This window comes from Saccopteryx bilineata, chromosome 5 (assembly GCF_036850765.1).
Source record: "Saccopteryx bilineata isolate mSacBil1 chromosome 5, mSacBil1_pri_phased_curated, whole genome shotgun sequence".
NCBI lineage: Eukaryota > Metazoa > Chordata > Mammalia > Chiroptera > Emballonuridae > Saccopteryx > Saccopteryx bilineata.
Genome location: NC_089494.1, coordinates 119,550,739 through 119,568,757, shown reverse-complemented (window position 1 = coordinate 119,568,757; position 18,019 = coordinate 119,550,739). Strand labels below are relative to the sequence as shown.

Below are 18,019 nucleotides of genomic sequence, written 5' to 3'. Positions count from 1 at the left end.
AAATAAGTATAGGTTTTAGAGAGAAGGAGCAAAAATTACCCATGTGGATAAAGACAGAAAGCCTTTCAAGACAGAAAGAACAGTGTGTGCCTGGTTGGGGCAGAGGGAATAGTCGAGTTGTGTGAAGCACAGATTATGCTGCATGGGTAGGTAGAGTGAGATAGTGACTGGCTATAAGTCATGCTATGAAGTCAATGTTTCTTTTCACCCTATTAATAATCAGTACTACATAATACCCTCCAGGTCCTTCATGTTTTGCCCAGAAGGTATTAGACTAAGTAAAATAAGTCAGACAGAAAAAAAACAAATGCCATATGATTTTACTTATATGTGAAAACTAAAGAGCAACATAAATGGACCAACAAAATAGAGACAGACTTATAGATAGATACAGAGATCAGACTGATGGTTGCCAGAGGGGAGGACCACTGGGTGACTGGATGAAAAAGGTGAAGGGATTAAGAAGTACAAATAGGTAATTACAAGATAGTCATGGGATGTAAAGTACAGCATAGGGAATATAGTCAATAATACTGTAACAAGGATTAGATAAAAAAGATGTAGTACATATATACAATGGAATACTACTCAGCCATAAGAAATGATGACAGTGGGTGGAACTTGAGAATAGTATACTGAGTGAATTAAGTAAATCAGAAAAAGCTAAAAACCTACGTGGTGTAAAACTGAGACTCATGGACATAGACAAAAATCTAGTGGTTACCAGAGGGAGGGGGTTGGAGGGAAGGGAGTAAAGGGACTTAAATATGCCATGATGGAAAATGGTTTGACTTTGGGTGATGAGCACACAATGAAATAGTTCAAGTGCTATGAAGATGTACACCTGAAACCTATGTGTTTCTATGGACCACTGTCACCTCATTAAATTTAATTTCTTTTTTTTTTTTTACAGGGACAGAGAGAGAGTCAGAGAGAAAGATATATAGGGACAGACAGACAGGAACAGAGAGAGATGAGAAGCATCAACCATCAGTTTTTCGTTGTGACACCTTAGTTGTTCATTGATTGCTTTCTCATATGTGCCTTGACCGTGGGGCTACAGCAGACCGAATAACCCCTTGCTTGAGCCAGCGACCTTGGGTCCAAGCTGGTGAGGTTTTTTTCTTTTTCTTTTTTTGCTTAAGCCAGATGAACCTGCGCTCAAGCTGGCAACCCCGGAATCTCGAACCTGGGTCTTTTGCATCCCAGTCCGATGCTCTATCCACTGTGCCACTGCCTGGTCAGGCAAATTTAATTTCTAAGTTAAAAAAATGAGGAAAATTATACACACATTAAAATATTTTTTTTAGGAAAATGATAAAATACTACAAAAAAGCATTAAACATGTCATAATAGGGAAAAAAAGAGGATAAATTTGAGACCTAGGTTCTAGTTCTAGATTGGCCATAGACTGATTACTTGCTTTAGAAAAGTATTTGATTCTATAGGTTAGTTTTTCTAACGGGTAATTGAGCACAGTTATCTCACCCTTTCTCATTTCACAAGGATGACTATCTACACAGGATATACAAATAAGCATATCATGAAAAGTGGAAAAGTATTGAGTAAGTGCTAAGTATTTTTTAATGCAGTTAACATTCCTGTTTCAAGATTATAAGTATCATTTGATGACCATGGGTCTTGTACTGTGGACTCTCTAGATAGTTAAGTCTTCAGACTGCTGCTCTCTTCCTGGAAGTCTCAGTGGATTCCAGGGAACAACTGTTTCCTTGTCCATATGGCTCACAACCTCCATTAGTATCATGTTCCTCTATCTATGTTTTATGTTGGTACAACATTTCACTCTTAAAGTTCAGGTTGTATGGATCTGTATGGCTGGTAGTTTGACACTTCAGTATTCAAATGTCATCAATGACTTTAAACATAGAGTAAATCTCCCTATATCCTGGAGTGATGTTTGTTTTTAGCAACTTGCTAATGTTTTCTTCTATTTTTAATATCCATAAAAAAAAAACTTCCCTGAGTGGTTCTGTCAGACTAGTGTTAACAATTGTATGCATGAAAAATGCTGCACATTCTAGGGTTGAAATGGATTCTGTGCTATTTTTGTGGCATCACAGAATGTACTTGGTTTAATAAAGAGGCACAGCTTTGTGTTGGGGAATTGAACATTTGCAAATTAATACAGAAAGTCAAATTTTAAAGTGCTTGAAAAAGTTAGTCTATAACCAGTTAACCAACAGAGTCATTCAAAGGTTTAGCACTAGGATTTTTCAGTTGTGCACCCTTATCAAGTGGAAATTGAGTGGAAAGAGGTAGCAGCAAGTGCACCAGCAGCCACATCTTGAGTTCTCCCACGTAAATGAAGTGTGGTAATATGGCATGTTCAGGGCCACTGGATCTAGAGGAAGGAATTTGGAACTCCTTGGATGAGTAGCAAAAATACTAATAATAATTATAATAATAATAAATGTATTTATGGGCACTAAGCTAAAAATCCTACTTCCAATGTTATACATATTTCCACCACAGTTCATGTGGTTGGTTCTACTATTGATCACTGTTTTACAGTAGACATACCTGAAGCTCAGAAATGAGAAAATACAAGTCATTGTGCAGGGCTGCTTAATCAACTCAGGTCTACTCACCTTGAATGTGTATTTGTAGCACACCATTCTCTCCATCAATATGTGGCGGGGGGGGGGGGAACTAATGTGAATCAGAAGCCATATAGCAACATTTTTTTCAAATATTTTTATTGAATTTATTGGGGTTACATTGGTTAATAAAATTATACAGGTTTCAGGTATAAAATTCTGTATCACATCATCTATCTACTGCATTGTGTGTTCACCACCCCAAGTCATCTTTTTCCATTGCCCTCTATCTCCTGCTCACCCTCTTCTGCATGTTCCCAATGCCCTTTCCCTCTCCTAGTCACCAGACAGCTATCTATGTCTTTTTTTTTAATTAAGTGAGAGGCAGGGAGGCAGAGACAGACTACTGCATGTGAATGACTGTTAAGCCCCCAACCAGATGGTGCTCTGCCTGCTATTCTAACAACTGGGGTGAGGCCATGGAGCCATCCTCAGCACCTAGGGCTAAGTTGCTTGAATCCTTCAAGTTATGGCTGTGAAAGAAGAGAAAGAGAAATAGATGAGGAGGAAGGGTGGAGAAGAAAACGGTCACTTCTTCTGTGTGCCCTGCCTGGGAATCAAACCTGGGACTTTCACTCACTGGGCCAATACTGTATCACTGAGCCAACCAGCCAGAGCCTTTGTATCATTTTTAATCAAAGCTTTTTAAAGTCTGTTGAGAGGCAGAAAAATTTCATTAATTTCAAATACAAGTTATGAAGGTTTTCTTTGTAAGATAATCTGTGTTTTCTTTTTGCAATGGAGATACACAGCTTGTGATACTTCTTATTGATTGGAACATTTATATGTTAGCAGAAAATCTTAGAAAAAGTGAGCAATAGAACAGTAACATTTCTGGTGATAAGACCTTGTCAATATTCTCATTCCATGATTACTGAGTAGCAATATTCATTTTACTTCCATATTTACTCCTTAACTCAGCACATCCTCACTTGGCTCAGTCTATGCTCACCTAGTTCAGTCCCCTCACCCAGCTCAATTCCTCACCTAGCTCAGCTCATGCTCACCTAGCAGAGTCCCCTCACCTAGGCCAGTCCTCTCACCTAGCTCAGTCCCCTCACCTAGCTTAGTCCCCTCACCGAGCTCAGTCCAGGATCACCTAGCTCAGTCCCCTCAACTAGCTCACTCCCCTCACCTAGCTCAGTCCCCTCACCTAGCTCAGTCCATGTGTACCTAGCTCAGTCCCCTCATCTAGCTCAGTCCTCTCACCTAGCTCAGTCCTCTGACCTAGCTCAGTCCATGTTTACCTAGCTCAGTCCCCTCAACTAGCTCACTCCCCTCACCTAGCTCAGTCCCCTCACCTACCTCAGTCCATGCTCACCTAGCTCAGTCCCCTCAACTAGCTCACTCCCCTCACCTAGCTCAGTCCCCTCACCTAGCTCAGTCCATGTGTACCTAGCTCACTCCCCTCACCTAGCTCAGTCCCCTCACCTAGCTCAGTCCATGTGTACCTAGCTCACTCCCCTCATCTAGCTCAGTCCTCTCACCTAGCTCAGTCCTCTGACCTAGCTCAGTCCATGTTTACCTAGCTCACTCCCCTCATCTAGCTCAGTCCTCTCACCTAGCTCAGTCCTCTGACCTAGCTCAGTCCATGTTTACCTAGCTCAGTCCCCTCAACTAGCTCACTCCCCTCACCTAGCTCAGTCCCCTCACCTACCTCAGTCCATGCTCACCTAGCTCAACCTTGGACCTAACTCAGTCCATGCTCACCTAGCTCAGCCCCTTAATCTAGCTCAGTCCTCTCACCTAGCTCTGCTCATGCTCACCAAGCTCAGCTCACGCCCATCTAGCTTAGTCCCCTCACCTAGCTCAGTCCCCTCACCTAACTCAGCCCTCTCACCTAGCTCAGCCCTCCCACCTAGCTCAGTCCATGCTCACCTTGCTCAACCCTCTTACGTATCTCAGCTCACGCTAACCTAGCTCACTCCCCCCACCTAACTCAGTCCTCTCACCTACCTGAGCTCATGCTCAACTAGCTCAGGCCTCTCACCTAACTCAGTCCTCTGACATAGCTCAGTCCATGCTCACCTAGATTAGTCCCCTCACCTAGCTCTGTCGTCTCACCTAGCTCATTCCTATCACATAGCTCAGTCCATGCTCACCTAGCTCAGTCCATCTCACCTAGCTCAGTCTCTACACGTAGCTCAGCCCTCTCACCTAGCTCAGTCCTCTCAACTAGCTCAGCCCTCTCACCTAGCTCAAACCCCTCACCTAACTCAGTTCATGCTCACCTTGCTCAATCACCTCACCTAGCTCAGTCCTCTCACCTAGTTCAGTTCCCTCACCTAGCTCAGTCCTCTCACCTAGTTCAGTCTCCCTCACCTAGCTCAGTCCTCTCACCTAGCTCATCCCCCTCACCTAGCTCAGTCCTCTCACCTAGCTCATCCCCCTCACCTAGCTCAGTCCTCTCACCTAGCTCAGTCCTGTGACATAACTCAGTCCATGCTCACCTAGATCAGTCCCCTCACCTAGCTCAGTTCCCTCACCTAGCTCAGCCCCTTAACCAAGCTCAGTCCTCTCACCTAGCTCTGCTCAATCTCAACAACCTCAGCTCATGCTCGCCTAGCTTAGTCCCCTTACCTAGTTCAGTCCCCTCACCTAGCTCAGCCCTCTCAACTAGCTCAGTTCTCTCAAGTAGCTCAGCCCTGCCACCTATTTCAGTCCTCTCACCTAGTTCAGTCCCTTCACCTAGCTCAGCCCTCTCAACTAGCTCAGTTCTCTCACGTAGCTCAGCCCTGCCACCTATTTCAGTCCTCTCACCTAGCTAAGTCCTCTCAACTAGCTCAGACCTCTCACCTAGCTCAGTCCCCTCACCTAGCTCAGTCCATGCTCACCTAGCTCAGCCCCCTCACCTAGCTGAATCCTCTCACCTAACTCAGTCCTCTCAAATAGCTTAGCTCACACTCACCTAGCTCAGTCCCCTCCCCTAGCTCAGTCCTCTCACCTAGCTCGGTCCCCTCAGCTAGCTCAGTCCCTCCACCTAACTCAGTCCTCTAACCTAGCTCAGTCCCCACACTTAGTTCAGTCCATGCTCACCTAGCTCAGTCACTTCACCTAGCTCAGTCCACACTCATGTAGCTCAGTCCTCTAAACTAGCTCAGTCCTCTCACCTAGCTCAGTCCCCTCTTCTAGCTCAGCCCCCTCACCTAGCTCACTCCAGGCTCACCTAGCTTGGTCCACTCACCTAGCTCAGCTCCCTCACCTATCAAAGTCCTCTCACCTAGCGCAGTCCTCTCACCTAGCTCAGTCCTCTCACCTAGCTCAGTCCTCTCACCTAGTTCTGTCCTCTCACCGAGCTCAGTCCCCTCAAATAGCTCAGTCCATGCTCACCTAGCTCATTGCCCTCACCTAGCTCAGTCCATGCTCACCTCGCTCAGTCCCATCACCTAGCTCAGTCTTCTCACCTAGCTCAGTCCCCTCACCTAGCTCAGTCCTCTGGCCTAGTTCAGTCCATGCTCACCTAGCTCAGTACCCTCACCTAGCTCAGTACCCTCACCTAGCTCAGCACATGCTTACCTAGATCAGTCCTCTCACCTAGCTTTGCTCACGCAAAACTATCTCAATCCCCTCACCTAGCTCAGTCCTCTGACCTAGCTCAGTCCCCTCACCTAGCTTAGTCCATGCTCACCTAGCTCAGTCCCCACACCTAGCTCAGTCCTCTGACCTAGCTTAGTCCATGCTCACCTAGCTCAGTCCCCACACCTAGCTCAGTCCTCTGACCTAGCTTAGTCCATGCTCACCTAGCTCAGTCTCCTCACCTAGCTCAGTCCTCTCACCTAGCTCAGTCCCCTCACCTAGCTCATTCCATACTTACCTAGCTCAGTCCGCTCACCTAGCTCAGTCCCCTCACCTAGCTGAGTCCTCTCACCTAGCTCAGCCCCCTCACCTACCTCAGTCCTCTCACCTACCTCTGTCTCCTCACCTAGCTCAGTCCATGCTCACCTAGCTCAGCCCCCTCTCCTACCTCACTCCCCTCACCTAGCTCAGTCCTCTGACCTAGTTCAGTCCCTTCACCTACCTCAGTCTCCTCACCTAGCTCAGTCCATGCTCACCTACCTCAGTCCCCTCACCTAACTCAGTCTCTTCACCTAGCTCAGCTCACGCTCACCTAGCTCAGTCCCATCACCCAGCTCAGTCCATTCTCATCTAGTTCCATATAAATCTAATGCAATTGTAACTTAAAAACTAAACAAAATTAATTATAAAATTATTTTTTCTTTTCTTATTTCTTGCAAATTATTTCTTAGCTAATTTGTGTAAAAACATTTTTATCTATGTTTTTGAGAAATTTTTAAGAAGGCAGCATAGCTTAGGTAAAGAGTTTGGCATTTGGCCCTGGCCAGGAAGTTCAAATCGTTAGAATAGTTATTTTTCAACTGTCAGTCTTGGACCAGTGCTAGTCTATTAGAAATTTTGTGCCAGTTCACCAGAAATTTAGTATTGGTTCATGAAAGATTTAACCATCCTGTGGTTAATCCTGTGGTTAACTCTTTCACGGACTGGCACAAAATATCTGGCAGACCTGTGATTAAAAAACACTGGGTTAGACCGTCCTTCCAACATGCGGAGGTTGAGGGATTAATTTCTGGTCAGAACACATACAAGAATTAACCAATGAAGACATGAATAAATGGGATAAAAGCCCTGGCCGGTTGGCTCGTGCGGAGGACCCGGGTTTGATTCCTGGCCAGGGCACACAGGAGAAGCGCCCATTTGCTTCTCCACCCCTCCGCTGCGCCTTCTTCTCTGTCTCTCTCTTCCCCTCCCGCAGCCAAGGCTCCATTGGAGCAAAGATGGCCCAGGCGCTGGGGATGGCTCTGTGGCCTCTGCCTCAGGCGCTAGAGTGGCTCTGGTCGCAACATGGCGACGCCCAGGATGGGCAGAGCATCGCCCCCTGGTGGGCAGAGCGTCGCCCCATGGTGGGCGTGCCAGATGGATCCCGGTCGGCGCATGTGGGAGTCTGTCTGTCTCTCCCTGTTTCCAGCTTCAGAAAAAAGCAAAAAAAAAAAAAAAAAAAAGGGATAAAATATCATTGTTTTTCTCTGTCTCCCTTCCTCTCTAAAAATCAGTCATTAATAAAAAGAGTTTGGAGTTTCAAGTCATAAAGACTGTTTTAAATCTCAACTGTGACAAATAATATTTTGTACATCTTTTAACTTTTTTTTTTTGTATTTTTCCGAAGCTGGAAACAGGGAGAGACAGTCAGACAGACTCCCACATGCGCCCGACCGGGATCCACCCGGCACGCCCACCAGGGGGTCACGCTCTGCCCACCAGGGGGCGGTGCTCTGCCCATCCTGGGCGTCACCATGTTGCGACCAGAGCCACTCTAGCGCCTGAGGCAGAGGCCACAGAGCCATCCCCAGCGCCTGGGCCATCTTTGCTCCAATGGAGCCTCGGCTGCGGGAGGGGAAGAGAGAGACAAAGAGGAAGGAAAGGGGGAGGGGTGGAGAAGCAGATGGGCGCTTATCCTGTGTGCCCTGGCTGGGAATCGAACCCGGGACCCCTTGCACGCCAGGCCGACCCTCTACCACTGAGCAAACCGGCCAGGGACATCTTTTAACTTTTATGAGTGTCACTGTCTCCATCTGTAAAATTTGGAAAATAGAATATACATGTAAGAAATGTTGATGGGAATAGAAGACACTTTTAAAATATACTGCTCACAGCCTGACCAGGCTGTGGGGCAGTGGATAGAACGTCAGACTGGGATGGAGGTGGGGGGGTAGGACCCAGGTTCATAACCCCCCAAGTTTGCTGGCTTGAGCTCAGGCTTATCTGGTTTGAGCAATGCTCTCCAGCTTGAGCCCAAGATAGCTGGCTTGAGCAAGGGGTTACTAGCTCTGCTATAGCCCCCCAGTCAAGGCACATATGAGAAAGCAATCAAGGAACAACTAAGGAACTGCAACGAAGAATTGATGCTTCTCATCTCTCTCCCTTTCTGTTTGTCCCTAGCTGTCCCTCTCTCTGTTCATATATATATTTTTGTGAGCAGTATATACATATATATATATATCACAAAAATTATGGGATATTTTATCACCTTATATTTATTTTGAAATATCTCCTAATTTTTGTGAGCAGTATAATTAATACATAGTTATATAGTAGGTATTCAATAGATAGTAAATACTGAATGTTTACAGCCTTTAATTATTTTAGCAAATGATTCCTCCTTTTCATGTTAGTTAAGAAGAGTATAAGAAGAAAAAATAATTTGAAACCATCCTAAAAGTTTCCTTTTTTGCTTCCCTGTCTCTGTGAGAATCTGAGAAATTATAGCAGGCTTCATACTGAGAGTATTCTCTCCTATCAGGAATTCATGTTCTTTCATTTCTGTACAGGCATATCTCAAAATTTTCATCCTTATTAAACAAAACAGTTCTTTCTTTTTAAGATGAGCATGTCATTTTCTGGCATTTGCTCTGATTTTTCCATCTGCCTATTTGCACCTGAAGCTTGTATTTATGGGAGTCACTGTAGTGATGACCTCCAAAGACCTTGGCAACAGTGTAGTTTCTTTCTCACTGAGTTTTGGGAATGAAACCTGGAGCTCTTAGCTTATACCCTCAATGTGTAGCTACAATGACATGTCACTTTCCACAGCTTCCAAATCCTACAATGCTAAGACTTTATGCCAGTTTATGCTTTCTTTTCTTTTCTCTACCCTTTGATAACTGTCAATCAGTAGCCAATGTGCCTTCTGGAGTTACAGATGCTTACATTTGTTTCTGGTGTCACTCAGCAAGTAGCATCCAGTCTTAAGGCATTTTGGTCTGGGTGACTGCTGCATAACACACTGTTCAAGATGCCTCTTATGGGATAGTCTTTCTAAACTCATTATAGAAAATGAACACATGTGATTATTCTGCTAGTAAGTTACAAATATGCTCCACCACTATAAGATATTCACGTTTCTCTATTGAATTTTGAATATCATTACCTAAAAAGTTCTCACAGAATCTCAGACATGGAGTGTAGTGTTTGGAAGAATAATGACCCACAAATAATGACCCACAAGTCCTAACTCTCAGAATGTGTGAATATGTTAAGCTAAGCATCTATGAGGAGTTAAATTTGCAAACAAAATTCATGTTGTTAACCCACTAGCCTTAAAAGAGGGTAATCATCCCAGATTATCTGGGTGGTCCCAATGCGATTGCAAGAGTCTTTAAAAATGAAAGAGGGAGAAAAAGGAGAGAATTAGAAGTAGGTGTGATGGGAGAAAGGCACAAAAAATGTGACATTCCTGGCTCTGAAGACAGAGAAAAGTGGTCATAAGCCAAAGAAGTTGGTTGGCGTTTAAGACGTAGCAAAGGCAAAGCAATAGAGACTCCCCTGGAATCTTTAGAAGAAATGCAGCCTTGGTAGCACTTTGATTTTAGTTCAGTGCAATCCATTTCAAGACTTCTACAGAACTCTGAGATAATAAATTTGTGTCATTTTATGCTGTTTAAAAGTTTGTGGTAATTTGTTACAAGATCATGTAAAATTAATACCCATGGCTTTTTTTTCTCTTCCAGTATGAAGAATGACAAGTTAGTGAGATTTACCTGCGTGTTGCAGGGGGAGAGTATAATGAGAACCAAACTAGAACAAATATTATTAAGGGATATTAATTTGTCATTTCCTTCCATCTTGTCATTGCATGTTTTCCTATATTCTGCCAACGAAATGCTTGCTTAGAAATCCAAGGAAGCATGCTTTGACCATTTATGAACTGAAATAAATGATAATCTGTAGAGGAAAGTCCCTGCCCTCTTCCAGAAAATAAACAACTGACATAATAAAAGAACTATTTGTACCACTTACACATGGTGAAACTATTACACCTCAAGAAAGCAAAAATATAATGCAAAAGCATGCTTCCTTGGATTTCTAAGCAAGCATTTCATTGGCAGAATGTAGGAAAAGATACTTTGGCAGGTTGAATATTGTCATAGAAAATTCATGCTTACCAATAAATACCATGGACAAAACAGAGCACGTAAAAATCTTAAATAGGTAGTCCATCTACCTAGGCTGTTTAATACACTAACTGTGATAAACCTCTGGGAGGATCACTTTGACTTATAATCTATCTTCCTTTTTTTTATTTATTTTCCTTTATATGCTTGAGTTAAATCTTTTTTATTTATTTATTTATTTATTTATTTATATTTTTCTGAAGCTGGAAACGGGGAGAGACAGTCAGACTCCTGCATGCGCCAACTGGGATCCACCCCGCACGCCCAGCAGGGGGCAACGCTCTGCCCACCAGGGGGCGATGCTCTGCCCCTCTGGGGTGTCGCTCTGCTGCGACCAGAGCCATTCTAGCGCCCAGGGCAGGGCCAAGGAGCCATCCCCAGTGCCTGGGCCATCTTTGCTCCAATGGAGCCTCAGCTGCAGGAGGGGAAGAGAGAAGAAGGAGAGGGGGAGGGGTGGAGAAGCAAATGGGCGCTTCTCCTGTGTACCCTGGCCTAGAATCGAACCCGGGACTTCTGCACGCCAGGCCGACGTTCTACCACTGAGCCAACCGGCCATGGCCTTGAGTTAAATCTTGTAATGAGCACTGTAGTATGTTTGAATTAATCACCAGCATTCATTGATAAATGATGATGCAGATAATGATATAAATGTTATCAAACATCTAGAGTATAGAAGAGATTTGCTGTCTTTGTTATAGATCATAAAATGCATGAACAAAAATTTTAAAGTTTGAACCTGACCAGGTGGTGGTTCAGTGGATAGAACGTCAACTTGGGAAACTAAGGACCCAGGTTCGAGACCCCAAGGTTGTCAGCTTGAGTGTGAGGTTGCCGGCTTAAGTGTGGAATTGTAGACATGACCCCAGGGTCTCTGAATAAGCCCAAAGGTAACAGCATGAGCAAAGGATCACTGGCTCAACTGGAGCCCTCTGGTCAAGACACATATGGGAAAGCAATCAATGAATAACTAAAGTGCCACAATTATGAGTTTATGCTTCTTATCTCTTTCCCTTCCTGTTTGTCTATCTCTCACTAAAAAAAATAAGTAAATAAAGTTTGAAACATTATCTTACAACAGAGATGGCCCTAGCAGAAATTTTGTTGTTGTTGTTATTTGTTTGGTTTTTTTTTTAGAGAGGGGAAGACAGAGACAGACAAACAGACAGGAAGGGAGATAGATGAGAATCATCAACTCATAGTTGCAGCATCTTAATTGTTCATTGATAGCTTTCTCATATGTGCCTTGACCAGGGGGCTCAATTTGAGCTAGTGACCCTTTGCTCAAGCCAGCAACCTTGGGCTCAAAACAGAAACATTGGGCTTCAAGCCAGCAATCTTTGGGCTCAAGCCAGCGACCATGGGGTCATGTCTATGATCCCACACTCAAGCCAGTGACCCCATGCTCAAACTGGGGGTTGCACTCAAGCCAGAGACCTCAGGTTTCAAAATTAGGTCCTCAGTATCCCCAGCTGATAGCTCTATCTACTGTGCCACCACCTGTTCAAGCTCCTCCTCCTTCTTCCTCCTCCTCCTCTTCCTCCTTCCTCCTCCTCCTCCTCCTCCTCCTCCTCTTCTTCTTCTTCTTCTTCTTCTTCTTCTTCTTCCTCTTTCTTTTCCTCTTCTTCTTCTTCTTTTTGTGATACATGGTTGATCTATTGATACTTGTAGTAGGGGGAGAGTTTGGCAAGAGGAGATGAAAAGAGATAATGGATAATAACTCATTCAAAAATAAGGTACTTTCTGTAATTTTAGACATTTTTTAAAAGAGGATATAGAACATAGTTTGAAATAAATGGTGACTTGTTCTTCATGTTGCAGAGAATCTTGGGTTAGATCCTGAAGTTGCTAAAGCAAACAGCCTGGGATTTGCTGGATGCCTGTCTGCGGTCCAGTACAACCACATAGCGCCACTGAAGGCAGCCCTGCGTCATGCAACTGTCTCACCTGTGATTGTCCAAGGGACCTTGACAGAATCCAGCTGTGGCTCTGTGATTGATCCAGACGTGGATGCAGTGACCACGGTGCATTCTTTATCAGGTATACAAGAGAATCCCCAACTGAATTTACTTGACTCACACTCATTTTGATGTCTTCAGGAAGCTTCTAGTTTAAAAACTAATATTACTCTACTCCTTATCTTATAGGAATACAAGTGGTTAAGAATTATGACTGCTTTCTCATGGGTGATTTTCATATATATTTAATATAGTACAATTTTTAGTATAACTATTGTACTATAGAATACTATAGAACTAAATGCATATTTGCATGTATTACTATAGAGTTATATATAGTCACTACTTTTTAAGTGACTACTTCTTTAAATATTGAAGAATTTAAGGTTCAGAAAGACTGATGGTTGTTGACTAATGTATGTCATGCGATTAAAATCTATCTTTCTTAATAGTAGGAAAGTTCTAAAGCACTTTCATTCATGCATCTTCTGTTTTATAACTCTATAAGAAATATTTTTATCTTTTCTTCATTATAGTCATCCTAGCTGTCTTGAAGTGTCCCTGGGATTTTTTTTAATCAAGGGTGATAATAATTTGCCAAGTAAGTTATTAATTATAAGCAAAGAAAGGGGATTGAGCTTTGCTGCCTCCTCATCTCCGATCTTGGTGTTTTCCTGCAATAATGAGATGTAACAGGCAGAACCTGACTGTGACCATGGAAAGCCTTGATTTAATTCTGCGTCTGCCATAATGACCTCTAGAACTTGGGACAAGTTATTTAGTGGCTTAAATCTACTGTCCTTATCTGTGAAACAGGAAAAATAATATGCATGTTGTAGTCTTTTTTTCCTAAGGATTAAATGATACAATGATAACAATGATAAGCACTATATAGGTCCTAGACATTCCATGTGCACTTTATGCATATGTATGGGTATCCTCTCCACTGATTCATACCTTTTGAAATTATTTAAAATTACCTCTATCTCAATGTCATCAGACCAAGAGGTAGAGAAATGACTCAAACCCAGAGCTATGTACTTTTAAACATGATGCTCTTTTTCTTGTATGAAGTATGCTAATGTACATAAAGCAAAATTTCTCTCCCCTTAGTGAAAGTTTTGGGGGATATTTGTTCTTCAGTTCTTTTGTCCCTCCATCAATGAACTTAGTATCCTTTTGCAGCAGAAGCATAGAGACATGTGTGCTTGAGATAAGAAGCTGTTGTCATGCAGAGGAACTATCCAGCAAAGCACAAAGGGGAGCAAAGTCAAGAGTTAAGCTGTAGGCCATGGCAAGCATTGCAGGGTAACAACATCGCCTGTTTTAATTTCTGACATCACAATTTACTTTGAAGCTAACAAGGTCATGGAACTACAGGGTATAATGACTTCAGATGCTTTTTCTGGTAATATTTTTTGAGGTTTCTTTGAAATCCCAACCATCTGAGAGCACCTGCTCTAATCTTCAAGGGTATCATCTTGGTTCTGTATGGTAGCCCTCCTCCCAGGATTGGAGCAAGGGGTGAAGTCTCCTCTCTTATACTTCTTTCAGATTTGTTTGGAAAGACAGATGAGCGGGAGCCACTCACCAATGCAGTGCGAAGTGACTCAGCCATCATTGGAGGTAAACCATTCTTTGTTGATGAATGCAGCAAAGACACAAATAATTCTGTCCTTTGGGGAGGTTTCTTTATTATTCTTTAATTATGACCATTCAGTACCCAGGTTCCCACATACTCTGAAAACCATGAACATTTTCATGAGTAGTTATGTGCACTGTATGGTCAAAAGCATGCGCCCCCAGTACCAGCAGCTCCATGGATGCCCCCCACATGCATCTATTGGGCTGCTGGATAGAGCCTGGATCATGTGCTTAGAAAAAAGCAGTGTGCCCTGCATTCATCTCATCCAGTTGTCAATGTTTCTGAAGCACAAGCAAAGCAAACCAATGGAAAACCAGATTTGGGATAGGGCCACACTGGGGAAGACAAATGGTTAAAGTTAAATCCTGCTGGATTTTCTCCATAAGTGGTTTGGGTTGAATCATATAAGCTGGGTGAACCCCCCACCCCAGACTATAGTTTTAAACCCAGCAGTACTTATGGTCCAGATGTAGATCTTGTCTGCTCTGCTGTGAGTTTGTCAGCCCCTGCCCCTTGCTTTTCCATTTTCCTGCCACCTGCGGCCTCACCATCCCTTTAATCCTGCCTTAGCTTCTTGCAGCCTCTGGTAGCCTTGGTTTTCTATTTATTTATTTATTTATTTATTTATTTATTTATTTTTGTATTTTTCTGCAGCTAGAAACGGGGAGAGACAGTCAGACAGACTCCTGCATGTGCCTGACCGGGATCCACCTGGCACGCCCACCAGGGGCGACACTCTGCCCACCAGGGGGTGATGCTCTGCCCCTCCAGGGCATTGCTCTGCCACGACCAGAGCCACTCTAGCGCCTGGGGCAGAGGCCAAGGAGCCATCCCCAGCGCCCAGGCCATCTTTGCTCCAATGGAGCCTTGGCTGCGGGAGGGGAAGAGAGAGACAGAGAGGAAGGAGGGGGGGGTCGAGAAGCAAATGGGCACCTCTCCTATGTGCCCTGTCCAGGAATCGAACCTGGGTCCCCCACACGCCAGGCCGACGCTCTACCGCTGAGCCAACCTGCCAGGGTAGCCTTTGTTTTCTTATCTGGGCCTTGTAACCCAGAATACCTCCCAAACCTTGTTTATGTCAGATTCCTATGAGAGATTTAATTTATTTCTATAATAATTGAGGACCATATCATAGCAGGAGCCCCCATCCCTGCATTCTGGCAGTTTGATGGAGTTCTCCTTTTAAATGTCATTTGCATCTATTTATTTAACTTCTATTTAATGAACCCCAACTCTGGGCCAGGGCATGTGCTCAGTATAGAAATAAGAGGATGAAATATATGGGCACTACTCTCAAAGAACTCATGGTCTGTTGGGGGCAGGCTAAGGAATTAGACAATGATAGAAGCAGTGAGCGGTGTTGTTTTGTGGTGGGGGGAGTACAGACAGCTGTGAAAGTACAAAGGTGCATCACCACAATGAGGTTCTAAACAGCAAAACCTCACCTTTCCTTAACGAGGTTCTTACAACGTCTGCCCTGAATTTCTGCTTCAGAGAAAAGAGTCCAACTTTACTTAGTTTGGCAGCAAGAACCGTGTGAGAGAATTTGGTGCCTATTTCCCTTGCTATAATTGATTTTTTCATTTGACAAGTGGAGAGAAGACGTTTGTGATGGCTGACATTTTTCCCAACTGTGTGATCCCAACACCAGGGGATATTCCTGCACAACTTCCAACTCTGAATACTCCCATACTGAGAGAGAAGAAGACAGTTCTGCAGCCCATTCCTGGCATACAATCTAGTTTATCATGGGTTTGTTAACTTTGGAGGTGTCACTCTATTTGTTCTAAAATATTTACAGGCCTTGGCCAGTGGCTCAGTGGATAGAGCATCAGCCTAGTGTATGGACATCCCTGCTTTGATTCCCAATCAGGGATCACATGAGAAGCAACCATCTGCTTCTCTCCCCTTTTCCTTTCCCCACCCCCTTCTCTTCCTCTTCTCCTCCCACAGTCAGTGGTTAGGTTTAAGCATTGGCCCCAAGCACTGAAGATAGCTCCATTGGTCCAAGTGTCAGCCTCAGGTGCTAAAAATAGCTCAGCTGATCTAAGCATACATCCTAGACAGGGTTGCCAGGCGGATCCCAGTTTGGGTGCATGTGGGACTCTGTTTCACTATCTTCCCTCCTCACACTAAAAATATAAATAAATAATAAAACGTTACCAAAAAATAGTTGTTTTATTTTAAAAGGTAAGCAATATTAATTAGTGCTTCATCTCTAATAAAAATCTATAGGATATATGCACTTAATCTATTCAACTCTCCAAATTCATGCTGATATAAATCACAATGCAAGGTGTTCAAAATAACTATAAAATTAGCATATTTTCTCAATATCCATTTCACTTAGGAAAAAGCAGAATATACACTAACATTTTATAATAATATGTTATTGCTAATTATAATAGTAATAACAAACTTATCATTGAATATAATAAATAGTATTCAAATATTTTAGTGTTGAGAAACCTACTCCTGTGTGGATGCATCCTTCCTTTCAAAAGTGGTAACATCCATATTTTCAACATCCTTTTGCTGACTTTGCTCTTTATATCCCAAGAGCATTCTTCGCAAAGGTAGAAATAAGACCTTAGTAGTCAGCAAGGACAACTTGTCAAGTAGGTCCAATAATACCACATAAAATCAAAGTAGAGGAAATAGGACACAATTGGGGAAAAACTTGCATTTCACTTGGCTTTGTGTTTCAGGAGGACAAATGCATAACACCCCTGAGCTATCCTGTGTCTAGCAGCATGCAGAGAAATGAAAGAATGCCCTAAATGTTTAGGAAACATTTTTTTATTAATCAAACATTTTAACAAAGCCAACATATACCATAAAGACATTTACATCAGGAGAGCATTATTGTATTGTAAGATAGCTGAATAATTTCTAGGATGTTAAAGTAGTTCTAAAATCCTTATCTGCAAGGCTACAACAAATATACTTATTGCAAATGATTCTGACACATTCCTTAAAGAGGGTTTTCAAGAAATTTAATAAAAAATATTGTGCTACTCTGATTATATATTTACTTGATGGCTTTCTTAGTCTGTTCAATACAACTGCTGATTTAAACAAACTTTTTCCCTCTTCTGGAAGAAGGGAATTTTTGTCATTTGGAGACCAAAGGCATTTTGGCTGGTCTTTATTTCTGGGCATGTGGTGGAGTTTGTTTTTTGTTTTGTTCTGTTTTCTTTTTTCTTCTTCTTCCTAAGCAGCTTCTTTGTCTACACCAAATCATCTTTGTGCAGTGGACAATCTGTAACCACACCTTTCTCTCCTCTGCCCTCTTTCTCAACAGGAGTAATTGCAGTGGTGATATTCATCATCTTCTCCATCGTTGGCATCATGACGAGGTTCCTTTACCAGCACAAGCAGTCACACCACACTAACCAGATAAAGGAGAAAGAATACCCAGCAAACTTGGACAGTTCCTTTAGAAACAATATTGACTTGCAAAACCCAGTGAGTGAGTGTAAGCGGGAATATTTCATTTGAAAATCTACAGGATCAACAAATACTCTTTTGTTGTTTAATTTTTTTCTTCTTCTCCTCTTTCTCCTGTCTCTTAATTCTAGTCACTACTTTCTCTTCTTTGTCCCTCATTTATTTTTGGAATTTTCCCTCATCAACCACAGCATTGACCCCCTCGACCCAGCCCAGAAGACCAGGCAGCTACGGCCACTGTCTTCTTCTTTGACAATACTCTTGTGTTGATAATGATCGCTCAGAAGATGGACGTTGCTACACTAGACAAGGAAGAGACAGATACACGTGTGCACGTGTGCTTATTCAGTTCTGTTTTTTGGTTTCTAAGCTGCATTCTTCAGT

The 18,019-nt window shown here is 43.0% G+C and overlaps 1 protein-coding gene across 3 annotated transcripts in view; it reads left to right on the top strand.

Annotated features, from left to right (window-relative positions):
* CNTNAP5 (contactin associated protein family member 5) overlaps positions 1-17,771 on the top strand; it is an 884,141-nt gene extending 866,370 nt beyond the window's left edge. For all 3 annotated transcript variants that reach the window (XM_066280702.1, XM_066280703.1, XM_066280701.1), the window contains 3 exons: positions 12,404-12,622; positions 14,095-14,166; positions 17,490-17,771. In XM_066280702.1, the coding sequence (XP_066136799.1) occupies positions 12,404-12,622; positions 14,095-14,166; positions 17,490-17,686 (488 nt within the window). In that variant the 3' untranslated portion in view covers positions 17,687-17,771. The remainder of the gene's footprint in view (positions 1-12,403; positions 12,623-14,094; positions 14,167-17,489) is intronic.
* The last annotated feature ends 248 nt before the right edge of the window (positions 17,772-18,019 follow it).